General features: G+C 29.8%; 1 protein-coding gene across 48 annotated transcripts in view; it reads right to left on the bottom strand.

Annotated features, from left to right (window-relative positions):
- The window catches only part of slo (calcium-activated potassium channel slo), a 165,564-nt gene that overhangs the window by 45,475 nt on the left and 108,040 nt on the right, over positions 1-12,049 (bottom strand). For 35 of the 48 annotated variants that reach the window (XM_075294203.1, XM_075294155.1, XM_075294082.1 and 32 more), the window contains 2 exons: positions 5,505-5,657; positions 4,712-4,867 (listed from right to left, as the gene is read on the bottom strand). In XM_075294203.1, coding sequence (XP_075150318.1) covers positions 4,712-4,867; positions 5,505-5,657 — 309 coding nt within the window. Of the gene's footprint in view, positions 1-4,222; positions 4,336-4,711; positions 4,868-5,504; positions 5,658-12,049 lie in introns of all 48 variants that reach the window. The other 13 variants (XM_075294179.1, XM_075294212.1, XM_075294220.1 and 10 more) reach the window with 1 other exon arrangement.

The following is a 12,049-nucleotide window of genomic DNA, read 5'->3' as shown; positions in this document are numbered from 1 at the left end:
ATACAGTAAATTTTGAGGAACAAATTTGTATTTTGTTTGATTAAAAAAATCAGTAGACATGAGAGTTGCACTTTTTGAATATAATCGCATATTATAGTTCTACATAAATATCTGACGTAGATATGAGAAAAATATCAGATATTTGGAGCGATGTAAAAACGAATCGAAGGTTCCAAAAGGTTATTTTAATGGACATTCTTCAAACATTTAACCCTCGTAGCATAAAGCGATATATGGTAAGTGCAGCAAATGTGGTATACCCATTTATTTTTCGATAGGCAAATTTTTTGTTTTTGTCCGCCGAGGATAAGATTTTACCACATTCAGTTTACTAGTGTTAGCCATCCACGCAACTAAGGGCGAAAAATAAGAAACCCATAATTTCAGATATATTTGCGAATTTATTAAAAAAAACTCATTAATCACGAATGCATAAAATGTGCAGGTAATATGGTACACCATAATGTAAATATTTGTTGTAAAAAACATAAATGCACGATATATATCGCAATTGCAATTTTATGCTTATTTAGTACTCGTTAGTTATTTACATCCCCAAATTAATGAATTGAAAATATACGTTCACACAAAACGAAATAATTAAGAACCACAAAAAAAAACATTCTAACATAGGTCAATGGGACTGGCACAAGATGCAAAAATCAAACTGATCTTTGATTGCTTCATTCTCTGAAAGCCGCAATCTATTCAGCATGATTTAGTTATTCGTAGAGAAAACAGCTACTATATCACATTACCAGCCTGTACCACATTTGCTGCACTTACTCTACACCATTTTTCGTAATCCGTATAGATGAATACAAACTTTCAATATAATAACATCCACATTTATGTACATGAGTAATTCGTACGAGGCCGATATGTTGATTATTAATATGAGAAGCATATTAATTGGCAATTCCACTTACATATTTCATGGAATATCTATAAAAAAATTGTTAAAAGTATCAAAAATATTTAACAATATTGATCAGGCATATTATCATTATTATAATCTATATATATATAGTACACTTAATTATCATACCGCCCTCGTTCAATAAAACAATTATTCTTTATAAATGTACATTAACATTATAAACTGAACATGTATAAAGTTTATCACTGTAATAGGTAATATTTTTATAGAGAATTGTATATTAATATTTAGTAACAGTAATATGTATGTATATGAAATAAAATACAAATTATAACAATAACATGTTATGAACCAAATACATAAAATAAAACATATTTTTTTTTTCTTAGTTCTCTTAGAGCAATACTATGATATATGTATAATATAAAAAGCTTTTTCACAACATCGAAGGCAATCAATTTATAATTTTTTTGTCTTAAACACATTAAGGAACAAATATTTATATTTTCAAATAGACAAAGATATTCTCAACATATTTTTTCTTATTTATTATAGCAATAAATACAACAATACAAGTAGTATTTTTTGATGTTGACTTGTTTTCTTTGGTTTGGGATATACGAAACACATTGAAGTTGTAAATTTTACAGAAGAAAAGAAAATCAACCTATGTGAAAGTTTTTGAGTTCGCAAAAGGGATTTTGTTAATAAAATTTTGAAGTCCCGACATTATATAAATATACAAGCCTGTCACTAGATTATGGGTGCAGTTATTTATCGGGGATGATAAATGATGTTGCCGAAAAAGTAGTAAAAATGTGTTAAAAAAAGTACTTTTCGAAGCCAAAAAGTGCTAAAATTAACAAAAATTACATTTAAAGACTGTTGTAAAAGTATACGTATATTTAAATCTAGACCGATTTGTAAAATTCTTTTAGATTTTCTAAAAAAGATCTTATTTTGCAAAATTTTATTCCTATAGAAAATTCTGTCAAATTTTATTTCTGCAGGAAATTAAAAATTTTATTTCTGCGAAAATTTTGTAAAAATTTTATTTCTGCGAAAATTTTGTAAAAATTTTATTTCTGCGAAAATTTTGTAAAAATTTTATTTCTATAGAAAATTTTGTAAAAATTTTATTTCTATAGAAAATTTTGTAAAAATTTTATTTCTAATGAAAATTTTGTAAAAATTTTATTTCTATAGAAAATTTTGTAAAAATTTTATTTCTATAGAACATTTTGTCAAAAGTTTATTTCAATAGAAAATTTATGAAGAAGTACCTCTTTGCAAAATCTACCAAAATCAAGAATTCTACCAATCCACAGTAGGTTAGGTTAGTTTAGGTTAGATTCCATGTTAAACTCAATGACAAGGGACTTCCTTTTTATAGCCGAGTCCGAACGGCGTTCCACATTGCAGTGAAACCACTTAGAGAAGCTTTGAAATGTCACCAGCATTACTGAGGTGGGATAATCCACCGCTGAAAAACTTTTTAGTGTTCGGTCGAAGCAGGAAACGAACCCACGACCTTGTGTATGCAAGGCGGACATGCTAACCATTGCACCACGGTGGCAGTAAAAAAATTATAATTTTTTGTAGAATTCCACCAACTGTGGCAACCGGCTCAGGGAGCGGCTTTAAGCATTATTGCTAAAGACATTCGTCTCCTTCTGCGCATTTCAAATATATACAATATCTTATAATATTCTGTTCCTCAGTGTGGTGGAAAAAATATCACATTTCAAATTTGAGGACGAATGTGGTATAGATAAAATTCCTCTCAAAAATGTTGAGATCCTGTAATTAAAACTAAAATATCCTCATTTTTGTATATGTTTATTTCTTCAATGTCCGCTATTTATAATTTTTTAGAGTTGAGTTGATATCTGAGAAACGTTCACATTTAGGGCAGAATAACTTTATATAGAGTAATTGTGATGAAAAAGTACCAAATGGCTCGCGGTCGTGCCACGGTGCTTTTGGCAGACGAAATGTATCAAAAAATCACTTTATCAACTCAGTTATTTATAATCGGAAATGGGTGATAAATCCCGCTATGCACCTCTAGAAAAAATTTCTGCCACCCAAATAAATGCATTGTTATATCAAGTGAACACCCACCTTTGGGAAGTTTGAGAGGTTAATTTTAATGTATTAATATAGCAAACGTCCCAAGACAACTGTTCCTGTTTGGGAGGTGTCCGATTTTCAGAGTGTCCAAGTTTGAGAGGTTTCACTGTATTTGCTATTTATAGCGTCTAACATGTATAGACGTTATTATAGAGTGTTTACACTTTTTTCTCGCAAAAGAATTATATTGGGAAACTGTGTTATCGGTACGCAAACGAAATATCCACCAGAGAAACTTTATCGGGAAAATGTTACCTCCCTCCCACCATCCAAAGTTCATGTTTGAGGGGTTTTTAGTGGGTAAATTTACTTGGGCAGATTTTTGGGAGTAGAAAATATCTTACACCGTATAAATTGGAACAATACTCCAACGGAACAATACTGGCAGTTGAATTGAGACTTTATACAACGTTATCATGTTCTCCTATGTCAGTGTTGCGTGTTGGCAGTTTTGGGGGTATGTTCCAAAATCCAAAAATAACATTTTGTTCTAAGAAGTGATCAATGATCATATTCCTTCTCTGCGTATATAGCCGAGTCAGAACGTTGTTTTATATTATCGAGAAACCACTTACAAAAACTTTGAAACACTCAGAAATATCACCAGCTTTTGTTTTTTATATCAGTTAAGACCAAAAAACGAGCTTAAAGACCAATTTATTTTACGTGATCAAATTTGGATCAGTGTTAAATCTTGATATGTTGGAAACCAAACATGTAAGTATTACCATATGTTGTAGATACATTCAGCTTGAAAATATATTGCAGTATCTTCGTAATAACTGAATACCTACATGGTACATATTCCAGAGCGTAACATTTTGTCGGTATATTGCATATTTCAGGATTTAACTAATTTTCAGATTTTATATCGAACTCAAAAACTTGACGTTGAGATTGCAGTGAAAACATCAATTCAGAATTAATATTACATTAAAAAAAACACAAATGAAAAGTCAAAATAAAACTAAGAATAATGAAATAATTTCGACATATGTTGAACAGAAATATTAAACGAAAACATATAAACATGGAATTCAAATTGGAACATTGTGTATTTTTGTAAGTGTAATTAAATGTAAAATATATCCATAGACATACGAGTATTAGGTTTTGATAATAGTGTAAAATATGTAGGTTTTTCATTAAACTTATAATTTTTTTCAGATCGAAAAACAACTGCCTGCATTTATGTTTTTGTAAACTTACTCAGTAGCCTGAGCAAATGGTATCCCGATAAATGTCGGACTCAAGGTTTCTGTGTACATTTCCATGCCTGTGCCACGAAGATAATCATTTGTCCAAGACTGCATGTCTGGCGACTGTAGCAAATCAATCAAATCAGTATACAAAGTTTATTGAAAATTTGTTTTGGTTTTGTTTTGTTTTATCTAAGTGGTAGTAAGAGTGATATGTGCGAAGGAGAAATATGATTGTAGAGTTGCCATATATCAACATTTCATAGATCTAAAAAAGTTATTTGAGAATTCTACTGCTTTATATGCAATAGAATGGGGTTCTCTTAGCTTACATCATAGATATGGTGGAGGCCATATGGATCTTTTTTCGCTTTCGTTTTGATTTTCTGTTGATAGTTGATGTGATGGTTGAAAGTAACTCTTTTTGGGTATTTTCCCCCACAGGATACCCAATAGAAACGATTGATTTTGTTAGTTTTTGTGAGAGAATCGAACTTACCGTTTTGAATGAACGCATGGCAAACAGATTGGCCATCATGGTGGAAAATCCTGGCGCCAAACAACTTTGTGCGATAAAACCCAGCTTCAGCTCAGCCAAACAGATGACATCGTCACCCTGTTTCCAATCCCACGAAGGAATATTTAGTAAATAGGCCTATAAATGGATTTCGGAATTACAAATAAAAATTGCTTATAAAATACAAAAAATTGAACATTAACAACATCAAAAGCCGTTTACGGAACAACTCAACAACTTCCCGGGGAAGTCATCATTTTCTACTGGAAGGATCAATGGCGCATTGTTACAACGAGTATTAAGTGGATATGTGGTATTGAGCTTTCTTATTTTAAGTTCATTAAAAAGAGAGATTTTTTTCTATAAACTGAATGAATGATCCGCCAGGATCAAAAGATAGAGGGAGAGGCAAACGTTCATTCACCGATTTGTGGTATTGTGAATGAATGATCAAAGGTGATCGATTTCTTAGGACATTATGGACCATGAACGGACTTGGTGGTTATAGCACACACAGAGGGTGACAACACAATACATATAACAAACGAGTTACAACAACAAATAGTTTACAGAGCTTTTGCTTTAAAAAATCATTATCGCCACCTGCTTAATCTCTTGACGCAAGTGGTCGTACTCAATATCCACTTCCGGTATACATGCATACGTTTTTTAAGAGAGTGCGTGTGTTTATTTTTTTTTTTCATAATTTCTTTTACTTTTCTTTTGTTTTAGTACTCTAGCAATATTGAATTGAATTTAAAACCAATATTATTACCTTATTGTGATATTGCATTAATTGTATAATAACTCTTATATCATCACTATAATTTTTGATAGAAATGACGCGCATTATATTGGCAGCATCTTCGGCATCTGGATCCTGACAATATTTATTTGCCAGCACTAAACAGGCATCAGCTTCATGGACCTTTATAATATAATAGTATTATAGAAGAATATAATAAAGTTATTATACATTTAAAGTGGTCTCTGTCAGTTTCTATGTTTTTTTGTTGTTATTAATTCATAGATTTTTTCAACAATTTTTGTCTTATTTAAATTTGTTTGGGGATTATTTAGTATGAAGTAGTAGTTGTAGTAGTAGTAGTGGTAAGTGGTGTTTTGTGGGCTGGTACAATGAGTGTGTGTTTAATTTTTTTTTTTTAATTTTGTGAATATGAATGTAGAATGTCATAATTTTGAACATTTATATTTATGTGAGACGGGGGTTATTTCAATATGTTTTGATTTCATAAAAAAGTTGTTTTGGAAATAAGTTTTGTTTGGGACAAAGTTCTTATGCAACTTGACATGACATGTATGTATGTACGAATATTAAGTATGTAGGGTGACACAAAGTCAACAATTGAAAGCCCATTTATGTAGTATCATGACTGAAGGAAGCATTTATTTATATGCAAAAGATATACATATGAACAAACACAAAAACAAAAGAATTCAAATGAAATAAAACAATTTGATAAATATGTTTCTCTTTTTCTTTCTTTAAAAATATATATTATGTGCTTTTGGCTAGGAAGAACTAAATTACATTTGCAAGCTCTACACAAACATTAAATAATAAATAATTGTAAACATTCACCATGCAATAACTTATTTTGTTTTATAACTGGTGCTGTGTTAAAGTGATAATTTACAATATCAGCTATGTGTTTGTTTTTGCGGTGAGTAGTGATCAGGTCAAATGTGAGAAATACTAATTAAAACTAATTAAATTTATTATATGCTTAGGTATCGTAGAAACCAATTATAAGTATAGGTAGAAATGTTTCATATTTTATTGTTATAAATTTAATAGTGCAAACTTATATGAAGTTTCTAGAATATGTGAATTGACTACCTACCCGAGTAATCATTGATAAATCTAATTTGATATGAGCAGATTCTAAAATTGGTAAGATATGATGATAATTGCTATGGAGTTAGATTTGATCAGATCTCAATGTTGGCCAAGATACAATTATATATAGCCCTTTATGTAGTTAATTCTGATAGTTCATCATATCAGGGCCAGTTTTGAGATCTAATCATATCTAATTAAATCCAGCCATTCTTTCATGGGTATTCTAGCAAATTAACTTAGATTCTCAAACGCTTAAGTGTAGTAGACATTTTCCTTCGTATTATAGGAATATTTTTCGTATCCCAAGTTAAAAAATGAAAGGCCTAATTTGATATTATTAGTCATGAGTAATCTAATCATATCTTATTACTATGGAGTTAGATCTGATCATAATTTCTATGTATATCTGCATAGATCTAAAGGGGCCAATTGTGAGGTCCAATCGTATCTACTTGGACTCCCCAATATTACAAAGGATGTCAGTGTCGCTCTATTTAAATACTTTCAAAATAATTTGAGACTGCCCTAATTTGTTTCCCAAATGTATTTTGAAATGTTCTATGTTTTATGGTTAGTACCTTGGTAACTATGGTTAGTACTTTCAACCGAATAAACCATTTACAAATTTATGTAGCTTATATAAATTTGTAAATTTGTCATTTACTAATCGAAGCCGAAAAAGTATTAGTTGCTAATCTATATCTATGTTTTCATATAGGTGTCCTCAGTGTTATCGTTGAAAAATTCAAAATCATTGATGGGCGCGACTAAAGTCGCACAACGATAACACTGGGTCAGAGAATAAAGCCGCCGAGTCGCGACGGCGAACATTTTTTGTCAATCGACGCCGCCTACAAATATGTCAACTCATCTCGACTAAAATTTAGCCGCCAATTAATCAAAATATTGATTGATTTATATAGGTTAGGTTAGGTTGGGTGGCAGCCCGATATTTCAGGCTCACTTAGACTATTCAGTCCATTGTGATACCACATTGGTGAACTTCTCTCTTATCAATGAGTGCTGCCCGATTCCATGTTAAGCTCAATGACAAGGGATCTCCTTTTTAAAGCCGAGTCCGAACGGCGTTCCACATTGCAGTGAAACCACTTAGAGAAGCTTTGAAACCCTCATAAATGTCACCGCCGAATAGACAAATTTAGTGTCAGCCGTCGCCGTCAAAAATGGCTTCATTCTCTGCACTGGGTACCATATTGATGTTACTAAACTTTATTAACCCATATGGTACCATACTTACTAAGCTATACTGAAAAAAGCATGCCCGGTTCCAAAGATTTTGTCTTTACTTTAAAATTTTTGGTTTTGATTCCGAGCCAAAGAAGCGGAGAATACAAGTAAGGATACTTTTAAGACACAATTCTCTTTTAAATTTGGGTTTTGTGTACTTGCTTCTAACATAGGAAGCAAATTTTAATTTTTCGCTTTTTCAGCTTTTTTTCATATGCTATTAAAGTGTTTTAAAAACGAGTTAACGACAACTGAATTTTCCAAATTAAGACTCGACTTCCAATAGATATTATGCTATGTTTCAAGTAAAAAACGTCTTTAAAATAAAGTGTTGAAAACCATGTCGTATATTTGAACGATTTTTTGCTTTGTAGTCAAGATGCAAAAAGACAACAAATTTAAAGACAATTTCATTAAATTTAAAGAATTTTTCTGAATTATTAAAGTCAAGTAGCCCAAACATTTTTTCTTTCATGTTATGATATCCATTTTTAAGTGAAATCACTTAATTATAAGGACAATACGACATCATTGAAAAGTTTATCGACTTTTGGACAACGAAAAAAAGTTTTATATTAGAGAAATGCGTCTTCTATGTTAAGCAAAATTTGCATTCGTATTTTAAAGACATGAAATCTTTGGTCTCACGACAATATTTTTTTCAGTGTACCTAGGTACTTTTAAGAAAATGTTTTTGATTAACTGAAACTTTGGGGGATTTTAAAATGTCCGTCATTTAAATTTACAGAAAATTATGTGCGATCAAATTAACTCTACATGCCTGAAATAAGTCTTTAGAAAGTTTAAAGAGCCTAACTTTAACCCTAGAATACTAAACCCGGCATTTGATGCAACATTTTTGTAAAATTATGAAAAAAAATTTACTTTTTATTTTAATTTTTTTATGTAATATTTGCAAAATTTAGTATTCTTCAAGAAAAGTTGTATTTTTAATAAAACAAATTATTTTATACATGAACATTTTGTACTTTTTAAACAAGTGAGTTTTTGTATTAAAATGTAAAAAAGAGGTTTAGTGTTCTAGGTTTAAGAATATTTTGCATGATAAGCTTTCTATTATTTCACGTATCTTTAGAATAATTTTCTACTTTCGTCAAAAATATGTATTTCTGGTAATGAAAACCATCTTGCAAATCTACAAAATTAAAATATGAAGTGCCATGCATTTGTAACATGCAACTATTACAAAAACTACTATCTAAAAAAATATTTAAAAATTATATTATTATAATTTGTTAAATAATATATTACATTTACTTTGCAATATATACTAATATCTTGTTATGTTAAATTGACAATTACATTTATTACACTTAATATTAATTTTATTCTTCAAAATATTTCAATTTTATATACTTTAATTTATGGTTATTTTTTGTAAAAATAGACCATAGTATTCTAGATATCTAACAATGTTGCTATTATCTGTTTTTGTCTTCTATAACTTGATATTTAAGGATTTGGTTCAGGTTAAAATAAGACAGAAAAGCTCATTCTTAATATAAAAAATTAAAAATTATATTTTGCGAATATCTCAGTATTTGTTTTTTTAGTATCGCAATAATTATTAATTTGAAATGAGTACAAAATTTTTTCTTATTTTACTGCCAGTTATCCTTAAAATCACATCTATCTATTTATTACATGTTTTAAATAAAACTATTTATTGTTTTATATTATTTCAATTTCATTGACCTGATTACAAAATAAAGTTTTAAATGCACCTGTTATGAGTGTTATAATTTTATAGATTTTATGTTAGCAATAGAAATGAAACAACATTTATAAGCTTGGAATAAATTAGAGTGTTTCGTTTTTTTAAACATTAAATGGCTTTTTGAAATGACTATAAACAAAATTTAAGTACAAAATCAGTAAAACTTTCTAAAGGCTGTGTGATTAAGTAATTAATTAAACGAAAAATTATATATTTATATTTATGGCCATAAAAATGTTTTCTTAATATTAAATTGATTATTTACATTGTGAGTTTTTGTCTTATTTACACTAAATATATTTTGTAAGTCTCATTTTTTATTTAACTTTAATCTAAAACTCGAAAAACAGATTGCAATGTTCTCCTTACATTTGATGTATTTTATTTGTATTATATACAAATAAATAGAAAATTAATGTATTTTGACAATTTGCGATTAAGATGATGCCAACACTGATTTGTCTACATATATTTCAATAGAATATTACACAAATTAACTCTAACGTCAAATTCCGGTTACACCAGAATTATTCATAATTTTTATACCCTCCGCCATAGGATGGGGGGTATATTAACTTTGTCATTCCATTTGTAACACATCGAAATATTGCTCCAAGACCCCATAAAGTATATATATTCTGGGTCGTGGTGAAATTCTGAGTCGATCTGAGCATGTCCGTCCGTCCGTCCGTCTGTTAAAATCACGCTAACTTCCGAACGAAACAAGCTATCGACGTGACACTTGGCACAAGTAGTTTTTATTGATGTAGGTCGGATGGTATTGCAAATGGGCCATATCGGTCCATATCAGTCCATAATCATATATAGCCCCATATAAACCGATCCCGAGATTTGGTTTTGGAGCCTCTTGGAGGAGCAAATTTCATCCCAGTGAGTTGAAATTTGGTACATTGTGCTAGTATTTGGTCGTTAACAACCATGCCTAACTAGGTCCATATCGGTCTATAGTTATATATATCCCTCACATATATCGATTTCCAATCACACAAAAATTGGTCCATATCAAGTTCATAATTGTATATAGCCCCCATATAAGCGACCCCCATATTTCAATTCTGGCAAAAAGAATGTATTTTGGTAGCAGTAGTGGGAACAAATCTTATGCACAAACTTCTCTTTTCCTTAAATGTCTAATGTTATCTCTGACTCTCTTTTACTGGCTTTTTGGAGTAAACGAGCGACTTCCAGCAAAAGTTTGTGATACAAGACAGCTACTGTATTTTTGACATATGGGGAATACATTCGTACAAAAGTTTTTATGGGGAAAAAACAAATGTCAAATTCCATCTCTCGTTTGCTGGATTTTTGGAATAAACGACTTCCAGTAAAAATGTATCAAACATTATCGGGTACTCGAACAAAGCTAGTATTTGCCAATTGCCGTATTTGCTAGTATTTGACATTTGCTTTATGCAATATTTTTGGCATTTGGGGAATACTTTCGTCAGAAAATTTTAGCCAATTGTGTCAGAGAAAACATGTACTTAAGGTAGAATTACATACCATTCGTTCAATGCGTACAATGCGTCCGATGATTGAAGAGTTGAAATTTCTCTCGAAACGCTCGAATAGACTGCCGCAAACAGAAAAAATCAATCCTTCCATCAACGCACGGTTTGACGAATGGTGTGTAATTCAACCTTTAATGTATCATTTATCGTATATATTATAAAGTATAGCGTTTCCTCTTAAAATCTTCTATTTTGTACAATAAATCATTTGCATATGAATGGAATTATGGAAAGTAAACAGTTTTATAATCATTTTATTGCAGAATTTATAATGTACTGGAAAGTTCGCAATCGAACATACATATGACAAAACAAATATTTGCATCAATCACGTTTTTGTATAGGAAATATTTTATTATTTATAATTTAAAAATAAATACCAAAGTAATTAATGTTTAAATTTGCATATCCTATCATTCAAAATCCAACGCGATTAGAGCATGATTTTTGTGCTTTTCGAGTTTATAATTTACAATAAGAAATACAATTTTTCAATAGAATTATTATTTACATATTGTATGTATATTATATAATATATGTATGTTTATAAAAAAATACCTATATATTTTCTAACAATCAATTACATTACATGTTTCATCTTTTGCATATTTTTAAATTTAATTCGCTGATTAATCACACATACCTATAGAAATATATACATTATATATTACTGCTCCATATTTTCTTTTTGTGATTTGAACTCAAATATTTGTTTATAATAATTTCTGTTTATGATATCTAAATTATATTTGGTAGGATGTTAGAAATAGAGAAAATTACAGAAAATAATAGAAGAAAAGAGTATATTTATTTAAAAGAGTAGTGGAACAAGATTGTAATGCATAACCTACTAGTTTATATTTCAATATACCCATTTCTTGATACTAAATTATTTAAAAATTTCACATACAAAAATATTCATAGAGAAATATCTTGGT

The sequence above is a fragment of the Haematobia irritans genome, chromosome 1, assembly GCF_050003625.1.
Source record: "Haematobia irritans isolate KBUSLIRL chromosome 1, ASM5000362v1, whole genome shotgun sequence".
Taxonomy (NCBI): Eukaryota; Metazoa; Arthropoda; class Insecta; order Diptera; family Muscidae; genus Haematobia; species Haematobia irritans.
This window is presented reverse-complemented; position numbering and strand designations above follow the sequence as displayed.